The 25045-nt window shown below is 38.8% G+C and overlaps 1 protein-coding gene across 4 annotated transcripts in view; it reads right to left on the bottom strand.

Annotated features, from left to right (window-relative positions):
- Positions 1-25045, bottom strand: part of LOC127584676 (GTP-binding protein Rit2-like) — a 222128-nt gene that overhangs the window by 126275 nt on the left and 70808 nt on the right. For 3 of the 4 annotated variants that reach the window (XM_052041563.1, XM_052041554.1, XM_052041544.1), the window contains 2 exons: positions 16317-16373; positions 6792-6865 (listed from right to left, as the gene is read on the bottom strand). In XM_052041563.1, coding sequence (XP_051897523.1) covers positions 6792-6865; positions 16317-16373 — 131 coding nt within the window. The remainder of the gene's footprint in view (positions 1-6791; positions 6866-16316; positions 16374-25045) is intronic. The other variant, XM_052041573.1, reaches the window with a different exon arrangement.

Raw genomic sequence — 25045 nt, forward strand, 5'->3', positions numbered from 1 at the left:
ACCTGCTTTAAGAAGACCACTATCTTCCCGGTACCTAAGAAAAACAAGGTAATGTGCCTTAATGACCACCACCCGGTGGCTCTGACATCCATCAGCATGAAGTGCTTCGAGAGGCTGGTCATGGCACGCATCAACTCCAGCCTCCCAGATAACCTCAACCCACTGCGATTCGCCTACCGCCGAAACAGGTCTACAGTGGATGCCACCTCCCTGGCCCTACACTCACCTCTGGAGCATCTGGACAGTAAAGACATCTACATTAATAACTACTGTTTATCGATGACAGCTCCACCTTCATTATTAGAATTCCAAGCAAACTCATCACCAAACTCTGAGACCTGGGACTCAACATCTCCCCTTGCAACTGGATCTTTGACTTCCTGACCAAAAGACCACAATCAGTAAGGATAGGCAGCAACACCTCTGGCACGATTATTCTCAACACTGGTGCCCCACAAGTCTGCGTCCTCAGAACCTATTCTACTCCTTATATACTCATGACTGAATGGTCAGATTCTGCTCTAACTCCATCTACAAGTTTGCAGATGATACCGCCGTAGTGGGCTGTATCTCAAATAATGATGAGTCGGAGTACCGGAAGGAGATAGAGAGCTTAGTGACATGGTGTCATGGCAACCACTTTTCCCTCAATGTCAGAAAAACAAAGGAGTTGGTTATTGACTTCAGACAGGGGAGTGGTGCACATGCTCCTGTCTACAAGATGCTGAGGTCGAGAGGGTTAAGAGCTTCAAGTTCTGAGGAGTGAACATCACCAATAGCTTGTCCTGATCCAACCATGTAGACGCCACAGCCAAGAAAGCTCAATAACGCCTCTACTTCCTCAGGAGGCTGAAGAAATTTGGCATTTGCCTGTCAACCCTCACCAATTTTTATCGATGCACCATAGAAAGCATCCTATCCGGATTCATCACAGCTTGGTATGGCAACTGCTCTGACTGTGACCACAAGAAGCTGCAAAGAGTTGCAGACACAGCCCAGCGCATTACGGACACCTGCCTCCCCTCCATGGACTATGTCTATATTTCTCGCTGCCTCGGCAAAGCAGCCAGCATAATCAAAGACCCCATCCACCCTGGACATTCTCAATAGTTCAGTATGTGACATTTTCCCCTTCAAACTTAATATTCTATTTTAAGATTTTATAGCTTGGAATTCTCCTTAGCATTTGCCAGTGCAACAAGAGTGCCAAGATCATGTTGCACCATTTTATTTTCAAAGAAATTACAGCATAAATTACTTGAGCTGGTGTTATGCCAGAACCCCACTGTGCAAATTTTCATGATCAAATGAGCTGTTCGTGAGTTACATATGCAGAAACCCCATTTGGCTAATTACCTTGACTGAACTGCAGAATAAGGATCAGCAACTCAAATAATGTAAATTATGCTATTGGCCTCTGAGGTCTTGCTCTCTAACTCTTCTTCTCTAAAGCCATCCATTTCCCCACTTCTTACTATACACCATTTGAAATAAAAAGGTGTTTCACACATGCGCTCAGATCTCACTCCTAATTTTCCAGCTATGATCTGAACCCTTACCCTCCATTTCTGTTGTTAAATGCCTTGGGTTTCATTTAAGAAAGAAAAGGACTAGTATTTGCATGAATGCCAAATATTTTTAGGATTAGATTTTCAGCATGCCTTTGGGCAGTCCTTATATAGTATGTGCCAATCTCGGGAGGATCCATTGAGGCTGGACTCATGATTCTCAATGCTTCCCAAAATTGGGCGTTTTCTTCATCTAACACAGGCCAATGTAGTTAAATTGAAATTGTTTTCAAGAGTTAGTCAATAAGTCTATTATAGTTGCACTATGCAACTACCAGACAATAGAAATCAATCTAAATGGACATCAGCCCTTATGCATCTGGTAATTCCTATGTTCCTAAGACATGCAGTATATTTATGCCAAGTTAATTACAAGTCAAAATGTACTTAAATAAGCATGTAATGATCTGATGACTGGTCTCATACTAAATGAAAAATGTATATGCATGATATTGGCCTGGATCTCCACAGCCACCTCAGCTTGCTCGTTGCCTGGCTGCTAAGCCCACTCGTACCTGGTGAGACTCCCCCAGGCATGAGGTGCCGCAGATAAACAAAGGCCAGTGCAATGTGGAGACTCTCCAAAGGTATGTGGCAGGCCTGATCCAGAATTACCTTGACACTTGGTTTGGCCACACTCCTGAGCTTACCACATGGTGAATGTTAGAGACCCAATGTCTTTATCTACGACATTCCCAAATATTCAAAATAAATTATGATTAAAATACCTAAATGAAGTTACATTACAGATTTTTAAAAATAAGTAAAAGACTTAAAACACCAGAAAACACAAAACAAATGTATACAAGTTGTCTCAATTAAACTGTAAAAAAAGTGCTCAAGTGAATTGCTATTCTCACTCACAGCCTTCCTTCTCCATTCAAAACAAAATGTCTTGCTGGACTTGTGCCAGGTTTAATTGGCTCAGATTCAGTGGGCAGATTTTGCAGCTCAAGTGATAGGGAATCTGTGGAAGTTTGTCTTCCTTGGTGATCAGCTGTGTTATAGTTTGGGACTTTCACCTTTGCATGGGAGTCTGTCATGTTATGAAGATAAATTGCAGTAGTTCTATACAGAAGGTTCAGGCCAATGAGAAGACTTGTTTCATCATGGGCCTCTAGTTCTTCCTTGGAATCAGAAGCACTGTGTGCAGCTGTCAATGGTTCTTGAACAAGCCCACTTTAGCTCACAAAGTAATCTGATTTCATATAGGTTGTAATTCAAACAATAACAATAGTCTAGCATTTTTATTAGCAAGTGTTTGAGTGGAACTAAAACATGCAGATAGGAAAGTCCAAAGTTTTGTCTCTGCTGCCTTAACTGAGATCATTTTTGGTGAAACTATATGTCTTATATTGGATATCCAAAATCCGAGGCTATAAAAGAGTCAAATTAGTCAAGTGTTTTCATCCTTCATCACAGTTCAATGACTCCTACTGGAAAATCTGTCTGCAGATATAAATTGATGGCAGGATATTGCCTGCTTGCAATTGTTGCCAAGGTTCATAGATGACACAGGGCCATTTGAGTGAGATATCAACCTCATCCAAAATGAGTCAGTACTTTTAGAGAAAGGAAAGAAAGCTGAAGAAGAAAATAAAATGATAAGTACATGTGTCAGATCCAAAATTGATTGATTCCTATGTCATCTTACAGATATTCACTGGGGGTGAAGACTTGCAACCCGTTCAATGAATTTCTGGTCTAATTAAGTTTGGAGAGAGTCTAATAGAAAGGCCACAGATATACCAGGGGGCCAGCGTTCTCTATCAGTTTGGATGAGATCTTGTAAATGGAGGAATCCCCATTTTCCCTGATACAATGTTAGGAATGTGAGAGGCTGCATGATTAGGCATGGTCATATAATTTGACCAAAAAGACATTGGCATGCCTGGTACACCAAGAGACAGCAGGAATACTAACTGGAAATCACAGGGGATTAAAACTTGAAGCATGTTCCCATGGATGCTGGAAAGCTGAAATAACAGTCAAAATTACTAGAAATACTCCACAAGTCATTACATCATTACTTTAATAAAAGGTCATTGATCTGAAACTAACTCTATTTCTGCCTTCGCACAACCTGCCTGGATCTGCTGAATATGTCCAGCCTTTTCTGTTTTTACCTCAAAAATGGAGACTTTGTAAATTTATGCATTTTTAAAAAAACATTCACTCCCCCATAAAGGTGGCTAACAGTTAAGATATTAGCTCCCTTAAGAGTACACTTAAATAATTTTTGGCAGGCTCTCTACTTTGGCAGATGTGCTTATTAGCACAAGCACTGACTCATTTTATCTAAATAATTGATTTCATCTCAACCTGCTCTTTCAGGCTGGGTCTTCACAGGATGGGTCATGATGGCCATATCCCTGTATTTACATTGGTAAGGCCTGAAGGCAATCAAGCTTAATATTTTCATCAATTAATCTTGACATATAATTTTATTTTAAAATGCATGAGAAATATATTGCAAAATGAATTACATTTCAAAAAAGACATTAGTGCAAGCTGAAAAGTTTCTTACCTTTATCGAGACGGCACTGTACAACTTTTTTTCCCCACAAGGTTCTATAAATGTTAGTGTGGGTGGCTTATGATACCATGTCAAAAATTTACTCAATGAATTGTGAAGCACTACTCAAAACAATTACTGCATCCACTGACTGCTGCCATAAATATTTCCACATAAGATCAAAAAGTAGCATCTTACAAGAGGATATTGTAATGCCATGTTATTTACCAAGTAAACACAACTGAAGTATTTTGCAATGATTAACTGACTAATGCAGTTAGTGCATCTTTGCAACCTTGCACAAGTTCAATCCATTCAATATTTAAAGGGAATATAGTTAAAATGGAACAAATGCCATGTAATTCTTCTGATGAAAGGTCATTGACATGAAGCCTTAACTTTGTTTCTCCCTTCATAGATGCTACCTGACCTGCTGAGTATCTCCAGCATTGTCTGTTTTTATTCTGAATAATCCACTGCCATAAATGCAGTTACATTTGATGAGGGAAATCAGAGGCCTATGAACACTTAACAGGTGTCCACGGGCAGCTTACTAGAGAAAAAGCAATGGCAATCATGCTGATCCCTTGATATGCCTAGGAGGAGGACCTAGTCAGGAAAAGTGGGGAGAGGCAGGTGGTTGAATGGTTGAGTTGGGCAATCTTGAAGTGGGCAAACAAGAGAATAGGTTGGCTGGGAGAGGAATGGCACCAATCGGATGGGGAGAGCAGCAGCAATTAAGGAGGAAGCCTGGTGACAATAATAGTGGATGGGTTGGGGTAAATGGAGATGAGTACAGGACTGAAATAAGCTGGTGACTACATCAAACCCGATCTTAATCAGGGACCAGAAGACCATATGTGCTCTTGCAGCTCCAAATACAGGTAATTATCTTCAACAAATGCACCATTTTGGTGGCAACTTGCAGCAGTTCCTTTAAAGAACTGCCTGTTAAATCACTGCAGACCTGGCTTTCAGGTTTGCAGTCATGCAGTAAAGAAAATAAAACAAATTTTAAAATGGCCTGGCCACTCCTGAATCGCACAAACATTTGTATTAAGGGCAAGAGTTAGATGAGCAAGCCACTTAATAAGATCATGGCTGATCTGAATGTAACCTGAACTCCACATTCTGACAGTAGATTACCATTACCAATAACCCCTTGCTCATCATGTAATCTATTTACCCTTGCCTTAAAAAAAATTTTGCTTCCACTGTCCTTTGAGGTGTAAAATGTTTGACCCTCTGAGAGTAAAAAAATGCCTCATCTCTGTCACAAATAGAATATAGAACATAGAACAGTACAGCACAGGAACAGGCCCTTTGGCCCACAATGTTGTGACAAACCCATTACATTAGCAATAAGATGCACAACTAAACTAAATAGGCGACCCTTTGTTTTTAAACAATAATTCTAGTTGTATACTGTATTTTTCCACAAAAATAAATATTCTGTTCACATTCACCCCATCATAACCCTTCAGGATCCTTTGTGTTTCAATCAAATCCCACCTCACTCTTCCAAGCTACATCAGACAGAAGCCTAGCTTGTCCAAATTTTCCTCATTCAGCAACCCACCTATTTCAGGCATGAGTCAAGTAAGCCAATTCAACAATGAATTAACATCCATACTTGAATGAAGAGACCAATACTGCACTTAGTAATCCAGATGTGGTGTCACTAATGCCTTAAATGACTGAAGCATAACCTCCATACTTTTGTATTCAAATCCACTCACAATAAATGATAACATTTAGTTATCTTTACTAATCAATTGCTGCACCTGCAAAATTAGCCATTTATGAATCATCCACTAGGACACCCAGTTTCCCCTGCACCACACAGCTCTGCAATCTCTCACAATTTAGATTATATTCTAAAATTTAGATTTATTGTACTGCCTTAAACTTGCATCTGAACAGAATACACAGTTACAATGTTGGTTTTAACTTCCTGGCAAAATACACTTTTTTACTTTATCCATTGGCTTTAATATATTAAGCTACTCTTCCACATCTCCTGACTAGTTATTACTTAATTGTTGCCTCTGCATCTAGCCTCCTTTCCACCCACCCCGCACCAAATAACTACTTGGTTCCAGGGAAATTTGGGATGTGCATTGTCTGGATCACCAAAATCACAAGATTTTGGAGAGCTATACCTTGTTCCCTCAACTCATTCACTGGAAATATTAGTTAAGGCAGGGAAAGGTGGATGGATATTGCTTTCTGTAAAGTTGCTGCTTAAAGTTGCTCAATTCCCTAGCTCCCTACAATTGTTCCTTCATCCTTTGTACTTGGTACAGCATCTTACCTTCAGCAGAGCCTAGGAATCAAGTTATCCTTTAAACAAAATCTTTTAAATTAATTTTAAGCAGAAGTGACTCACTACATTAGTTAATTATAAATTTGAAACAATTACAAAATTACCCCACAGGGAGGAATATATATTTTAACTTACTAGTCATTCTTGTAAATGTGCAATAAACCAAAATACTGGAATCTTTGGATTCTTGTGGATAAAATGAGAAAATTTTAATCTTAACCCCTTTGTTACTCAAGCATAAACTGTTTTTTTTCCTCCTTCTTTAAGGGGTTATTTCCCTTCCCTCCAGCCCTGCTGTGACCTAATTGGCTGTTTGCAAGCTTTACATTTTTTTAGTTGCTTTTGATAGAAAGGTAAAAAGGAACACATAAACAGAATTAACCTGGCCAGCAGTGTCCAATATGTCCAAGTAGGCAGGGTTATCATCAATTCGTACTTGGGTCTTGTATGCATCTTCTGCAAAGAGAGTAAAACACACTTATACAACAATTAATCCTTTGTGGCTTGTAGTCCCAGGCATTAGTTAAACACTATCAATTAGTTAATTCTGATTTACACCCTTTTTCAGGAACTGCACAGTTCCAAATGTTTAAAGTATAATTTTTTTCATTTGGAAATAAATTGATTTGGAAGATTAAATTTTCTTCTTTTAGTTGCAAGCACATGACTTCTGAATTATTTCACCATTTGATATCTTTAAAAAACATCTGCACTTACATAGCACATTAAATCCTGAAGATGAACCAAAGTACACACTACTAAAGAGTTTTCTGTCCATATGCCAGTAAATCCAAAAGCCAACTTACATATAGTTTGGCTCTAGTAACAGTAGTTTAGAGAAATCACGAAATAAGCAGGGTACAACTTTGATCCAATCTGGCAAAATGGAATGTGGAAAATGAGCAAATAAAATCTTCAAAAAGACCTACTGCCCCACTGGTGCCAGAAGCTCCTGGTTACTAATTTTATTCTTCAACCAAAAGAGATGATTGTTTTATGAACTGATTCAAATCGAGGTCTGATGACAACATTCAGATTTTTATTTTAATTCTATGGGTCAGAAGTCTCATCCAGTAGCCAATTTTCTGAACTAAAACTTAGCAGTACTAGTCACACAAACAGAATGACATGACTGGAAACTAATTTTAGAGAAATACTGCCGTCCAAGCCCTCGGGTCTATGTGATCTGTGTGCTATTGCAAATACTGCATTTCCAAGCCAAAAATCAGCTTCTTCTTTGTTTTATTGTAATCCATTTTACACCTCAGGACAATGATTATGGATCAAATTTTTTATTGATTGTTAATTACAATAACATGGGTTTTGTTGAATTTCCTTTCCCTAGGTTTCCCTTTGGCATTGCTACTGATTACAGCAATGAACTCATCTCAAGGTTGTCATTATAAAACCTCTGCCCTACCCTTATATCCAATAGTCATTTGTCATCATCCAACTGTTCGAGGTATTGTACTGCTGTGTTTCTTGGAGCATTTCACTAGGATGAAAATGACATATGGGTCTATTGTCTCTTCTCCCCAAGCAAAGAAAACACTTTACCAGGCACTCTTTCAAGATGATAATACCCCTTTCATCTCAGATCTATGTGGAATTGTTTAAAGTACTGCCCTCACTAAGTGGAAATAAATTTTTGTTGCTTCTCAATAAAATGACAAGTAATCATACAGCTTTCATAACTTCTGCAACTTCAGGGTTCAGGAAAGATTGCTGTTATATTGACCAGCAACACTAGCAGACTGACCCTCATAATAAATTATTATTAAAAAGAATGAAACTGATTCACACTGGTCTTGTAGATCTTCACAGAACTGACTACTCCTGTGTAACCTGTGAGATCAAAGGTTGTGCTGGGTGAATTAGCATTGACTTTGTATTCATACCAGTTAGTAATGACATTTATTTTATGAATTATTCCATATTGTGTTACTATTTATCTTCCAGACACCAATATCAATAAACAATCTTGCATGTACAATATTAGAAAATAGTTTGCAAAAGGATTGGGCAGCTGTCATTGCTCTTAAATTGTGGAATCCTTGTAGCATAAATGTGTGCAGTCCAATTATTTGACAGTTAAGATCATTGCTTCACACAAAGCACTTGGTTGCCGGTCCCAGTACAAGAGTAATAGCTGCTTATTGGTGTTAATAGGCTGCAAAGTCAAAACATTGTATGTTTCTTCATATCTAAATTAATCCATTTCTGAAAGCAATTATCTATTTTATGCCAAAACTTTCCAGTAGCTTTTAGTCATATATAACAAAAACCATACTGCATTGAAGCTTTGGTTAAAAGTGAGGACCAAAGCACCCTGGAGACCTACTTGGCAGAGGAGCTGTAACAAAAGCAATGATCTAACAATGCAATTTTACACTAATAAACCTTTGCTTCAATTGCATAGATAAATTAATAGGGTTTCTTTTAGTTAATATCAGAAATTCTTTTGTTATGGTTCAGGAAGCTTGGAAGAAGGTACTTGAATTCAGATATAATTGCAAAATTGAAAACTGTGATGAGAATTTTAACTGTTAGAATATTAAAAGATGTAACATGAATAGTTTGGGCTAATCACCAATGAGGACTAAGGTTCTGCACTAACAGCCCATTTTTTTCCTGATAGCTACTGACTGATATTATATTTTTGAGAAGGTAACCAAAGAGATTGATGAAGGCAGGGTGATAGATGTCTTTAGTAAGGTGTTTGACAAGGTCCCATATAGCAACCTGGTCCATAAGGTTATGGCACATGGGATCCAAGATGAACTGGTTAATTGGATCCAAAATTGGCGTGATGATAGGAGGCAGAGGGTAGTGGTGGAAGGATGATTTTGTTTCTGATTGGAAGTCTACGATTAGTGGTGTACCATGGGGATCCATGCTGGGATCTTTGTTATTTTAATATCTATATGAATAATCTGAATGTGAATGATGGGGGAATGAACAGTAAGTTTGCAGATGACACAAAACTTGGTGGTGTTGTGAAGAGCATGGAAGGTTACCGAAAGCTACAGCGGGATATAGATCAGATGGAAAATTGGACAGACCATTGGCAGATGGAATTTAATCCTGACAAGTGCAAAGTGATGTATTTTGGGAAGTCAAATAGGGATAAGACATATACAGTAAGTGATAGGGCACTGTTGATGTAAATATTGACGAGAAGATAGATCCAGGGGTCCAAGTCCATAGTTCTCTGAAAGTGGCAACACAGGTGCATAGGGTATTAAAGAAGGCATATGGCATGCTTGTCCTCATAGATCGGGAAATAGAATATAAGAATTGGAGTGTTATGTTGCAACTTTACAAAACACTGGCTAGGTTGCACCTGGAGTATGTGTGCAGTTCTGGTCACCACACTATAATAAGGATGTGATTATGCTTAAGGGAGTGCACAGGAGACTTGCTAGGATGTTGCTTGGATAGAAGGACTTTGGTTCTGGGGAGAGATTTGGATAAGCTTGGATTGTTTTCCTTGGGACAAAGGAAGCTGAGAGGTGATCTGATAGAAGTATATAAGATCATCAGAGGCATAGATGGGGTAAATAGTCAAATTGTTTTTAATTTCCATGGTATGGGTATCAAAAACAGAGGGTATAGCTTTAAAGGTTCAAATGATTTGAAGTTTTAAAGGGGACCTTGGCAAGTTGATTTATACAGAGAGTGATTGATAGGCTATTAGGTAGAATCAGATACAATTATTATATTTAGGAGGCATATACACAGACACTTAAGTAGGCAAGACACAGAAGGATATGGTCCTAATTTGGGCAAGTGGGATTAATGTAGATGGGACAAAAGATCGGCATGGATGTCCTGATGAAGGCTCTCGACCTGAAACATCGACTGTCCATCCCCCTCTATATATGCTGCCTGACCCACTAAGTTCTTCCAGCATTTTGTGTGTTGCTCCAGATTTCCAACATCTGCAGTCTCTCTTGTGTCAGCATGGATGTGGTAGGCCAAAGGGAGTGTTTCTATGCTTCATAACTCTATGGCTCAATGTACTTCCAGCATATAATGTTTTTATCCCTCTTGTCCATCACTTGTAGTTTCTTTACTTAATTTTCAATCAGTGTACAGAAACACTGTGTTCTAGAACTGCAGACACAGATGAAGCGGAGATCCGTTCCAGTGTTTAAATGCCAAGATCCAAGGAATACCTAATATTTAGGATCAGGCTATTTCTAGATGGCAGCTCATCTGCAAAATTAGATTGAAGAATGGCCTCTCCTGCATTGTAGCAGCTGAGTACACTGCTAAATATCTTGATGATATTGCAAAATTTGAGATCTTCTGTAAAAGGCAGTGGGATCATATAATAAACACAAAAAACAGTGGTTCCCAGAGCAGTGAGTAATGTGTGTGTTCCAAAGCAGTGTGGAATGTGTAGGCTCTAGGGTGCGGGTAATGTGCAGGTTCCGGGACTGTGGGGGGTGTGTGTGCACCAGTGGTCCTGGGCGTGAGCTGGATGAAGTCACTTGAATTAAGGAACTGTGTTTTAGAAAGGATCATAGCTTAAGGGAGTAAGGGCATCCAGGACACCTGCACTCCCAGCTGAACTGGGCTTTTCTGAACACACAATGGTAACAGGCTGCTACTTGAACAAACATGCTGTGGGAAACAGCGAGTTGATGGCTGCAATGAAACTGATGAAGGAAAAGAGATTGAGAACTTGCAAAGTAGTATCTCAATGAGTGGTAGGTGTATTTCAGGAACTACAGGGAATACAACTGACAGCTTAATGTCTTTGGAAGAAGAAAAGCCTTCACTCTGTGATGAGCTTGTATGTCCAGATCAATGCAAACTCAAGGAACAGCACCTCATCTTCTATCTCAGCACGTTGCAGCCCTGGGGACTCAATATTGAATTCAACAGTTTCAGTTAGCCAGTCATTCCTATTTGTGTCAGAACTGTCAGTTCTGATGGAAGGCCATCCAGCTGCAATATTAACTCTGTGTTTCTCCCTCCACAAATGCTTCCTGATTTGCTGACTACATGCAACATTCCTTTGTTTCAACTTTTCCGGCAACTGTTGTGTTCTGCACCTCACAGTTCCAGTATTATTTTTTTTCTCTCAACTGCTCTCATTTATTTCCCTCTACTTACAGTCCACCAGACAGATTAGCTGCAGCTGAGAAGCATTTATTACCCTTCCTTTGATGGCATCAAAAGCACTTGTGTCACCTGGACTCTCTTGGTCTTCATTCTATCATCGACATTCCCTTTTTCACCCCATCCACCCCATCTTTGCAACTTTAAACACACTTGGCCTAAAATATTAACTCATTTTCCCCCGCCACAGAAGCCGTTTGACCTGCTGGGTTTCTCCAGCACATTCTTTTTTTATTTCAGATTTCCAACAACTACAGTTTTTTTTTCACTTTACATCATATAATTCTATTTGTTGAAGCTATTGGAGTTATTAGATATTTGTGTTAAGGCCTATGTAAACTGTGTATTGCACACAGATGTTAAAAGTTATGGCAATAATTATGTTAATATTACAATTATAGAAAAATATGCCAGACTAACTGTGCCTGAGATCTACACGAAGCAGAGATTTACTGAAACAACTAATGCCTAAAATAGATTCTTCAGAGATGTCAAGTACAGCTTGTGGTGAAATGTTTTGTAGACGAGAAGGATAATAAAGTTGTTATATATTTCTAGAATTAATTAATTATACAATTTGATAAAAGGAAGTAGTTAGCTGATAGTATAAGTTAAATGTAGATAGTTAATGCTTTGCTAAGCTTATAACATTTTGTGGGGTGGGGGGGAGGAATCATAATAGAAGATGTATATGTGAATGTATCTTAAAGAATTGAGTACTGAGTACACAACCTGATGTATTGTTATACTAGACTAAATTGAGAATGGTAGCATTCAGTGAAGAATGTTCTTTTATTAGCTCTGTCTCATCTGCGTGACAGTACTTGTAGCAACAATAAAGAAACCCACAAACATTATACCATGCAACTACAGGAGATGCAATGTCTGCTCTTTTATCTCCTTCCTTCCAATGGGTCCAAGAATCCAAACACCGTTTTGAGGTGAAGCAGCAGTTCAATTGCACTTCTTTGTAATACATTTGTTGCTCGTGATAATTTGGAGAAACAGAATGCAGACTGGGGAAGGCTTTTCAGAACACCTCTGTTTAGTATGTATGGGTGACCCAAGGTTTCCAGTGGACTGTTACTTTAATTCTCTATCCAAGTTCTACACTCACCTCTCTGTCTACTTCCCAAGCTGCTCCAAGAAGCAAGGTAAGCTCAAGGAGCAGCACCTCATCCTCTAAATTGGCAAATTATAGCTTTCAGAACTTAACGTTTAATTCAACAGTTTCAGTTAACTAGCCATTCCAACATTTGAATCAGTTCATGCTTGACTAAACTTGGAATGTGCCAGTTGTCATATGAAAAATGGTTGAACGAGCTAAGCTTGTATCTGCTGGAGTTTAGAACAGTGAGAGTTGACCAGATTGAAACATAGAACAGTTTAGCACAGAAACAGGCCCTTCAGCCCAATGATGTTGTGCTGAACTAATTAAGCTAGTAATTAAATCCCTAACTAAACTAATCCCTTCTGCCTACACAATGTCCATGTCCCTCCATTCTCTGCACATTCATGTGCCTACCTAAGAGCCTCTTGAATGCCTCTATCGTATTTGTCTGCACCACCACCCCTGGCAGCACATTCCAGGCACTCACCACTCTTTATGTAAACAACTTGCCCCGCACATCTCCTATGAACTTACCCCCATCACCTAAAATGCATGTCCTCTAGTATTAGACATTTTGACCCTGGGAAAAAGATACTGGTTGTCTATTCTATCTATGCCTCTCATAATCTTATAAACCTCAATCAGATCTCCCCTCAGCCTCTGCCACTCCAGAGAAAACAATCCAAGTTTGTCCAACCTCTCCTTATAGCACATGCCCTCTAATTCAGGTAGCGTAACTTCCTGACTCTTGAACTCAATGCCTTGACTAATAAAGGCAAGCATGCCATATGCCTTTTATACCACCCTATCAAACTGTGCAGCCACTTTCAGAGAACTTTGCACTTGGACCCCAAGATTTCTCTGTGCATCATCACTGTTAAGGATCTTGTCATTAACAGTGTACTGTCCATTCACATTAGATCTCCGAAAGTGCAACACCTCACATTTGGCCTGACTAAATGCCACTGCCATTTCTCCGCCCATATTGACAACTGATCTATATCCTGCTGTATCCTTTGACAATCTTCTATGCTATCCACAACACCACCAATCTTTGTATCGCCTGCAAACTTACTAACCCACCCATCTTCGTTTTCATCCAGGTCATTTATATACATATGTCATAAATAGCAGAGGTCCCAGTATGGATCCCTGTGGAACACCACTAGTCACAGACCTCCAGCCAGAATAAGTCCCATCGACCGCTACCCTTTGTCTTCTACGGGCAAGCTAATTCTGAATCCAAACAGCCAATTCACCATGGATCCCATGCATCTTAATCTGCTGGATGAGCCTCCCATGAGGGATCTTGTCAGACGCCTTACTAAAATCCATGTAGATAAATTCACAGCTCTAACTTCATCACTTCCTCAAAAAACTTAATCAAGTTATTAAGGCACAACTTGCCCCGCACAAAACCATGCTGACTATCCTTAATTAGGCTATGGTTTTCCAAATGCTCATAAATTCTATCTCCAGTAGCTTCCCTACCACTGATGTGAAACTCACTGGTCTATAGTTTCCAGGATTATCCCTATTTCCCTTCTTGAATAATGGAACATTAGCTACTTGCCAATCCTCTGGGACATATCCCGTGGCTAGAGAGGACATGAAGATCTTGGTCAAGGCTCCAGAAGTCTCATTTCTTGTCTCTCCTAACAACAGGCATATATCCCATCTGGCCCTGGGGACTTACCCCACTTTCTTGTTCTTTCAAAGACCTAACACTACTTCGTTCTTTATCTTAAAATATCCCGGCATATTAGCATGCTCCACACTGATCTCCCTATCCTCTACATCCTTCTCCTTGGTAAATACTAATGCAAAGTACTCATTTAGGATCTTTCCCACATCCTCCGCCTCCAATCACATGTTCCCTCCTTTATTCTGAGTGGTCCGACCCTCTCTCTAGTTATCCTCTTGCTCTTTATGTATGTATAGAATGCCTTAGGATTCTCTTTAATCCTACTTGCCAAGGACTTTTCATGGGCCCTGCTGGCTTTCCTAATTCCATTCTTGAGTTCTTTCTAGCTTCTTGATAATCTTCAAGGGCTCCATTTGATTTTAGCTTCCTAAACCTTACAATAGGCTTCCTTTTTCTTCTTGACTAAATTCACTACCTTTCTCATAATCCAAGGAACCCTTACCTTGCCATCCTTGTCCTCTCTTCTTACCGGAACATATCTGTTCTGTATTCTGTGCAGCTGGTCTTTAAACATCCTCCACCTGTCAGATGTGGACTTGCCCAAAAACAGCTGTTCCCAATTAACTCTCCCTAGTTCCTGCAAATTACTCCTGTAATTTGCCCTGCTCCAATTTAATACTCTCCCACAAGGTCCATGCTTATCCTTATCTATAGCTATCTTAAAACTTAAGGAGCTGTGGTCATGGTTCCCTAAACTGTTGCCCCACTGGAAGGTCAGTTACCTAGCCAGGCTCATTACCCAACAACAGGTCCAGTACAGCCCCTCCTCTTGTTGGGCTATCTACATACTGATTTAAGAAACCCTCCCGGATGCATCTAATGAATTCTGCCCCACCTAAACCTCTCGTACTAAGGAAGTCCCAGTCTATATTAGGGACATATAAGATCCTAATGGGTTTTTACAAGGTAGATGTGGAGAGGCTCTTTCCTCCACAACCTAGAATTAGGGGTTCCTGTTTAAAATTTTTCTGATGATGATGCGAATTATTTGCATTTGGAGGCTCATGAGTCTTTGGAGCGCTCTTCCTCTAGGGCATCTAAAGCAAAGTCTTTGAACATTTTTACGATATAGGTAGGTAGCTTCTTGCTAAGCAAGGGTGTAATTGGTTATTGGTTTATTATGGTCACATGTGCTGAGGTACAATGAAAAATTTGCTTTGCATGCCATCCAGACAGAACATTTCATCACATCAGTATATTGAGGCAGTACAACACAAAAGCAATTACAGAATGCAGAACATAGTGTTACAGTTACAGAGAAAGTGCAGTGCAGGAAAACAATAAGGTGCAAGGCCATGACGAGGTAGACTGTGAGGTCAAGAATCCACCTTATTGTACAAGAGGTCCGTTCAATAGCCTTATAATAGCAGGATAAAAGCTGACCTGGAGCCTGGTGGTACATGCTTTCAGGCTTCTGCCTGATGGAAGGGGGAAGGAGAGAAAATGTCTGGGGTGGGAGGGGTCTTTGATTATGTTGACTTCTTTCCCGAGGAAGCAAGAAGTGTACACAGTCCATGGAGGGAAGGCTGGCTTTTGTGACAAGCTGAGCTGTGTGCACAACTGTCTGCAGTTTCTTGTGGTCTTGGGCAGAGCAGTTGCCATACCAAGTTGTGATGCATCTGGATAGGATGCTTTCTATGGTGCATCTATAAAAATTGGTGAGCATCAATGGGGATGTGTCGAATTTCGTTAGCGTCCTGTGTAAGTTGAAATGCTGGTGCACTTTCTGGGTGAAAGGTTATTGGTGGAGAAGGGAATGCAGAGTTGAGACTACTATCAGATCAATCGTGATCCTATTGAATGGTAGAACAAAATTGAGGGGCCGAGTGGCCTACTCTGGCCCTAATTCTTAATTTTATATATTCACACTTGGACTTCCTGCTAAACAGCAATCAAGGAGTGAATCATAACCTTTACTATTTAGGATGAAGAAAAAATAATAAAGCAGCTTAGTGGCTTACCTATTGTTGGATCATGGTAGTCAGGGAAACGGTGGCTGATGAATTGCATTGTCATTGCTGCAACAGGACAAAGGGACAATTTTAGTACCTCTTGATGGATTTTAGTAAAACTGTGTCTATTGAAATGAAAATATCACATTTGGCTCTATTGGTAGTAATAAGCTTAACAAACAAAAAGGGAAGAATAGTCTATAGAATTTTTTCTTACAGTTTACAAAATAAACCTTCAGCACATGGGAAGGGGCAGAAGTGAAGGATTTCTTTAGCTGAAGAAAATTGTCAGGTTGTCTGGGTCTACATTTATTATACAAGGCCGTTGAAGGTTATATTTCATACTGTATAAGAAACTTAGAGTTCCTTTTCCTTTGCACTCTGATTAAATGTACATAAGCATTACCTATCAAATTACATTCAGGGTGGAACTTACTATGGAATATGTTGGCTAGATTTTCAGGAGGTTTTAAATGTTTGTGATTAATGTTGTATACATAATTTGTGTATCTGGTTAAACTATTTCATCTCAATATTACTCTATATTAAAAATAGCAGCAATTGACCTGTTTTGGAAGCAGTCATATATTTCTGATTTATATCAACAATACTTTGCACAAAATGACTGGCATGTTATTGTTTAGGACCATTTAAAATTGAATAATATTTAACAAGCTTATTTCTCAACCCTGGAACTGTGGAACTAAATCTCAGCAGGGAACAGATGCTCAAAATTGCCAAGCAGATGTTTGGAAATATTTAAGGACAACTTGAATAAACTGTAGCTTGGAGACCTAGGGTCAAGTGTCAAGACCAACCAAACAAACAAAAAGACCAAACAGTGGTCCCCATTTCTACCCAAAATGGTTAAAATGGCAACTTAATTATGTTGTAATCAATGATCCCACCTTGCTTTTCAAAGGCTTTTAATGGTATTATTTGGAGTATTTTGGGGATTTTGAATATACAGTAAAACCCCAATAATCCATTATCCAACATTCAGAAATCCCCAAAAAATTAATGGCTCACCAGATAATGTTTACTGCACTCCTTTACTACTCACCAGGGCTTGGATTCCCACATTCCCTTCTCACTCACCGGAACCTCAGTTCCCACCCTTCCTTTTTCTCATCTAGGCTCTGGTTCTGTGCTCCCCTTATCTGGCTCACTGGGAAATTTATTACAATACCGTGTAACATATATAAAAAACAATTAAAAATGTGTTGTGGTATTAATAGAAACAACAACCAATAATCCAGAAAATCCAGCACCATCAAAGTCCCAAGTGTACTGAATTACCATACTTTTATTGTATTCCTTCTTACACGAAAGTAATAGAAACCTCAGCACTATAAAAGTCACTCACAGTGAGAAAGATGTGCTCTTTCCTGTGTTCTCGTATCACTATTGTTAATCGATTCTGCCATTGCTCAGCTGAAGCATAAGGTAGAGTTGACATCAATTTGAAGGCAAAACTGATGCTGATGACCATTAAACCTCTTCAGATTCTCACCTCCTGTCTGCCTGTATATGGTAGGACACTGTATTCCCAGACCATATGTTTGGCTCATTTAAAACATTGCATACTGAGATCAAGATGCTGTTCAGATGAACAGCCAAAAGGGAGGAAATTAGGAAAACTTCTATTTGTCAATGCCAGGTTTACAATTGAAAATATAATCACATTGGATTCATTAGATATTAGATATTACATATTAATATCGTCCACTCTGAACCCTCAAGCAATTTACCAATGAGATTAAGCTGGATCATGCCACCACCGGACTCTGCCTGCCTGAATTTACCTGGGCCAGATGTGGGGTGATGAGCAAGCCGAACACTTTGAACCCAGTAAGCATCCAGCAAGGAATAGCCAGTCCCAGCTGTAGGTACACATCCGGCAACATAATGCTGAACCACATCCTACCACAGAATGCCCTGACAGCCTTTGACAAGAAGTAATGCTGAGGCGGAGCCTTGTGCAAGAGACATTTAAAATCTGTAAAAGTTGTTGTCAATAATTTAAAAAATTAAAAACAGTAAAATTTAAAACACGTAAAGAATGATTTAACACATTCAAATACCAAAATAATTATAACTCCAGTTATATTGAAATAAATAAAGTTAAATAACTTTACTTAACTTTTCCATCTAATTTACACAGCCAGAAATCCTCATTCAAACTATTCTTGGCAGCAGCACATGCTGATGGTTCCCTTCAGAAACATGAGGCACAGCCAGCTGCATTCAGCCCATGGTATTTATGTTCCAGATATGGAACATCAAATCTGTCACAACTTGATGTATTTTTTTCATTTTTGAGTCTTACAAAGAAATCAAATATGGTGCAATTTTCCTCAAAACACGTAGCAAGTAGTATGACTTAATAAAGTGACATATATCCTACTGTTTTTAGTTGTCATTCACAACAACTGAACATTTAAAAACTGTCACAAAACTTTACCATATTTATTTATTTTTAAATCAGTTTAGAAAGTATTAGATAACGCAGAATTCATGTTTTTACTAATCCATTCAGGTAATAAATTCTTTGATTCATTTTATTATTTGCTTAACTGTGTGCAACAAATGAACTCATTCTATAAAATTCACATGAATTCACCAGTATTTTTACTGCCTTTGGAAAGAAATAACGCTACAGAAACACACATAAAATAGTTTTATTGTTTAGAACTGCAGATTTTAATAATCCTTGTCAAATGGACAGTTAAATGCAGTTCCTCTAGACTGCATTAAGACATTTGTATAATAGTTTGGTTTTCAAAAATATATTCAAAGAGATACGCTAAATAAAACAAAACTGTAATTTTAACATCATTGGCTTTATATCCAAATGACATTAGAATGAACCCCCATTCTCAAGGAACAGCATCTCATCTTCGGATGGCACATTGCAGCATTCAGCATTCAACAATAAATTCAACTACTTCAGATAACCAACCTTTCTGTTTTTCATCAAAAAGGATATCAGTCTGCGACTCTAACTCCGGTTATATCTCTCCACAGATGCTATCTGACTTGCTGAGTATTTCAAGCATTCCTTATTATTTCAGATTATCAACAATTGCTGTGTTCTGTATCCCTGGTACCAGCATTGTGTTTTTTTCCATCACAGACATTCTCTTTATTCTTTCCACCCCTCCAGTTTTTCTGCAACTTAAAATATGTTAGATTTCTAGCTTTTCCTCATTCTGATGATAGGTAATCAACCTGAAAGATTAACACTCTCTCTTTCTGCACAAATGCTATGGTTCAGTTAAATATTTCCAGCAATTTCTGTTTTTTATATCTGAACTGATACTTCACATGCTGTAAAATAAATGCAAAATCAGAAGTAAAGTAACTCCGAAGAGCTTGTTAATTACCTGACAATATTTAATTCCTATTGGTCTAAATAATCTTTGTAATCACTGGGACGAAAATCCATGTTGAGTGATAAAACAAGAAGATCACCAGTAAATTGGAAAACAGTTTTCTTCCCCGAAAATAAAAAGAAAACTGCAGATGCTGGAAATCTGAAATAAAAACAGAAAATGATGGAAAAATCTCAGGAGGTCAGGCAGCATCTGAGGAAAAAGAAACAGTCAATATTTTGGGTCTGGGACCCTTTGACCAGTTGTGACAAAGGGACACCAAATGTTGACTGTTACTCTTTCCAATGATGTCACCCGACCCGCTGGGTTCTTCCAGCATGTTTATTTCTATTTTTATTTTCTTCCCCGTCTGGTTTTCTTTTCTATTAAGCAACAGGCAACTGCTGAAAATTTTTGCACAAGCATCCAAAATAAAATTGAATTCCACTGCTTTTATTCCCTACCAAATGCACACTAAACCTGTATAAATATTGTACAATATTAAACATAAAAAGCAGCTTCAGGCAAGAAAAGGAAATCATAATCTATGCTTATTATAAAGTACACACCTATCTATATAAAAGGCGTTGGATTAATTTTTATCTTTTCCTGTCTTTTATGATGGTGAATAGAAACTGTTTCTGGACATTTGTATTCAGTGCCAAAAAAGAAAAATCCATGAATAATTTACAAATCTGCCAATTTTATGTTCAACATGTTCGCATGCCTTTGAAATTTCCATTAGATTAATTAGATGTGACTTCCAATCCTTGACTGCCCTTTAACATGTTATATATTTCCACATTCATTTGTCCTCTCAAGATCACTTCAAAGACATTCGCTATATCAGCAGTTAAACGTATTGGCAAATATTTCCTGCTTGGCTCTTGTTCCGCAGCAAGTGCAATGGAAGAAAAGGTTCAGCCACCACCCCTGACCCCAGCTGATTATTTGATGTCTGAGTATGAAATTTGTCTTGGACACTGGCACAAAATGGTGACAGTAAATCAGAAGCTCATTTAACTGTTTTATGCTGAGACTGATTTTATTTCCTTTTGAAAGGAAGATCTGCATTTATACAGTGATTTGCATAGTTTCATCATGTCCTGAAGTACTTACACCAAGTTATGTAGTTTTTTTGAAATTTTGACCCTATTGTAATGTAGAGAACTGAAATCAATGGAAAAGGAAATCATATTGGGTGTAAAATAGATAGTCGATTTCCAAACCCTCACAATGAATTACAACCAAAGTCAACCCCAAAATTTGGACCCATTCCACCAGATCATGTTTTTGGTAGGTACATACAAAGCTAAGAAATAGGAACAGGAGTAAGTCATTTGGCCTCCTCAAGCCTGCTCCACCATTCAACATGATCATGGCTGATTTTCCACTCCAACACCACTCTCCTGTCTGTCCCTATGTCTGGGGATCTCCACCTGCTACGATATCCAGAAATCTTATCAATTTCAAGTTTTAATGCAGTCAAATGAGAAGTCTCCATAGCCCTCTGGGATTGAGAACCACAAAATTCTGGTATGCGAATTATATCTCCATCAAACTTTAAAAGGATTGGCAGATCTACTTTTCAACAATGAACCAGTTGTTAACATTTGTTTGAATAGGAGAGGCTAGGAGCAATAAAATATTTGGAGAAACCAATGATTCAGTAGTTCCATTTTCTGTATCAATTTTTCCATCCATCTAACATGACTATTTTTGAACATTGAGAGACTGGGAAATATTAATGTTCAGGGGACCTGCGTGTTCTTGTGCACAAGTCACTGGAAGCTGACATGCAGGTGCAGTGGACAGTTGGGGGTGCAAATGGTATGGCCCCCTTTGTTGAAACAGGTCCATGGCAGATGTCATCTCCCTGGCCCTACACTCATCTCTGGAGCATCTGGATAACACCTACGTCACTGTCCAATTTATTGACTACAGCTTTGCCTTCAATATTATAATTCCAAACAAACTCATCTCCAAATTCCTAGACATAGGACTCAGCATCTCCCTCTGCAACTGGATCCTCGACCTTGATCAATAGACCACAGTCGGTAAGGGTAGGCAGCAACACCTCTGCCACGATTGTCCTCAGCACTGGTGCCCCAGAGTGCTGTGTCCTCAGCCCCCTGCTTTACTCCCTATACACTCAAGACTGCATGGCCAGATTCTGCTCTAACTCAATCTACAAGTTCACAGATAATACCACTGCAGTGAGCCGGATCTCAAATAACGACAAGGCAGAGTACAGGAAGGAGACAGAGAGCCTAGTGGCATACTGTCAGGACAACAACCTTTTCCTCAGTGTCAGCAAAACAAAAGAGCTGGTCAATGACTTCAGGAAGTGAGGCAAAGCACACAGCCCTGTATGCACCAATGGTGCTGAGGTGGAGATGGTTGAGAGCTTCAAGTTCCTAGGTTAAACATCACCAATAGCTTATTTTGGTCTAGCCATATAGACACTTTGGCCAAGAAAGCACAACAATATCTCTATTTCCTCAGAAGGCTAAGGAAATTCGGCATGTCCTCGTTGACCCTCACCAATTTTTAAAGGTGCACTATTGATAGCATCCTATCCAGATGCATCACAGCTTGGAATGGCAACTGCTGTGCCCAAGACTGCAAGAAATTCCAGAGAGCTGTGGATGAAGCTCAGCACATCACAAAAACCAGCCTCCCCTCCATGGACTCTGTCTACATTTCTCACTGCCTCGGATAAGCAGCCAGCATAATCAAAGACCCAACCCACCCTGAACATTCTCTCTTCTCTCCCCTTCCATTTGGCGAAAGACACAAAAGCTTGCAAAGTCGCACCATCAGGCTCAAGGACAACTTATATCCCCCTGTTATAACACTCCTGAACCTCTTGTACATTAAAGATGAACTCTGAACTCACAATCTACCTTGTCATGGCCCTTCCATCTTATTGCCTACCTGCACTGCACTTTCTGTGTAATTGTAATACTATATATTGCCTTCTGTTATTGGTTTTTCCTTATACTACCTATATATACTCATGTTTTGAAATGATCTGTATGGATGGCATGCAAAACTGAGTTTTTCACTGCATCTTGGTACATGTGACAATAATAAACCAATAATACTGGCAACACTCAACAGGTCAGGTAACATCTGTGGAAAGAGAAACAGGGTTAACATTTCAGGTTAAAGACTCCTCTTCAGAAAGCATTGGAAGCTTTGAAAAGAGAGAATACAAGTTGGTTTTAAGTTGCAGAGGGGTGATGGGGGAATGGATAGGACACATCGGATAAGGTGAGGCCAGGACTGCCTTCTTAATAAGCTGTAAATGAGGTTATTCAGTCAATGGGTTAATGCGGGCAGCTAGAGAGAATCTGAACAAAGAAATATAATGGAAAGGGGGCAGTTAGAGATTGAAAGTTAGAAAGGAAAGTAAAAGTTGTGGAATGCAGAGCTACAGGACATGCCTCGCAGGTCAGATTGTGATGATGGTGTGAGAAAAAGTGAGACAATATTACAAATGAATCAATGCATATAAACCTAAGAAATAGGTTTGAATTTTCATTTTCATCATGAGTTTTGAATTCTCCCAATACAACTTAGAAAGAATGTTCTATCTGATTGTGGTTTACTATTTACATTAACATTTAAAGAAAGGCAAACATTTAATGTCCAATAAAGTTTTTTTTCTTGCAAATTTCTAAAAGTAGAAAGTGAATTGAAATATTTCTCATGAATATGACTAATGTCACCCTTAACCTAAATTAATAATGTCTTTGTAGTCCTTATAAGCATTTTTCCAAGGATGCTTATCTTCTAAGCAAGGAAGACAGGAACCAGGTTATTTTCTATCAATCAGTCAGAAGCTAAAATAAAGAATCCAACCATTTATGTGTAATAGTTAATGGTCCATCATTATATTACATGTCTATTCCATATAATGCCTAATAATTTTCAGTCAATTGAATTTAAAGAGCCTAATAAAAGAAGAAAGTACATAACTACTCTATAGTGTATGTATTTGGGAATTGTGCACACAAGCACATTTATGAGTGAACCTTTTGTGTGCAAAATTATCAGAGGCATTAGTTAACTCCTACAAGACGGATGTAGAGTAGGCAAGTCATGGTGTCGATTGATTAGATGTTCATGTTGGCATAATGGATTTCAACTTTCTGGATAGCACCCTCTCTTAACTTTGCACAGCCAAACAGATATTCAACAACAAGAAGGAGTCTCCACCAGTACTATTTCATGGAATCATCTGTTACTTCCAGAATTGTGGCTGATTAATTTTTACAAGTTGTTCTGCCATTATAGAGTTCTTTGAAGTTGAAAGAATTTGTCTTGACTTTGAGGCTTTATCTCTAGCCAGTTCCTCCAAGACATGGATGTGCGTAGGGATTTCATCTGGATAATGAACAGAGGACATGCAGAGCAGGAAAGTATATTAGAAATGTGAGGTGATGGGGTAGAAGGACCTAATTCACTCAGCATAATCGGAGAGCAATTTTCCTATCTGGGAACCTTGTGTGAGTTATCACTGCCTCAGTAAGGGCACCCTCACTGAAATATACTATCTGCTACATCCACAATAGGAACCACAGAGCAGAGCAAGAACCAAGTTTCCGGTGGCTGTCAAGGTTACTGTGGCCATAACTTTTATCCATCTGACCATTTCCAGGCCGTACATCCTGTGATTTTCTATCTACTTTTAAATTATTGATGGTCTCTATTCCAGAAATACTTCCTACATCTTTCATACTGGTTTATGAGGACTGTGGCCTCCCTACAGTGCTTAGCTCCACTAATAGCATGCAGGTCATACATTGGGTGCCATGGGTTTAACACTGTAAAATAGCCTTAGATTCACTGGTACTTAGAAGAATGAGAAATGAAACAAGAATGAGACATACATGATCTCCCCAGGTTATTAATGACCAAACTTATGAAAATCCAGCTTTACACAAATTTTCCCATACAAACGAAAAGCAATTTTCAAGCTTGTACTACTGCTACTACTGCTGCTACTACTGCTACTACTACTACTAATAACAAAATATTTCATGGTATTGATTAATGACTGTATACAGTATATCATTCATTTAATTATAGGTAGGGTGATTATTCAATGAAGTGAAAAAAACTATAACAAGCGTGTGTAGCAAGTGTGCAAGTAATATGATAGCAAGCAATAAAATAGGGGTAACTATAGAAAGCGGATGTTTCTGACTTACAGAGAAATTGGCTTATAGACAGTTCTCAGGAATGAAACCCTAACATAACCTGGGAACTGCATGTGCAATATTGTGAGAAGGGTTTCCTCTATTGAAATGTCTAAAACTTGGAATAGACTTAAAAGAAAGGATCAACATTCAGCAC

This window comes from Pristis pectinata, chromosome 2 (genome assembly GCF_009764475.1).
Source record: "Pristis pectinata isolate sPriPec2 chromosome 2, sPriPec2.1.pri, whole genome shotgun sequence".
NCBI classification, from domain to species: Eukaryota; Metazoa; Chordata; class Chondrichthyes; order Rhinopristiformes; family Pristidae; genus Pristis; species Pristis pectinata.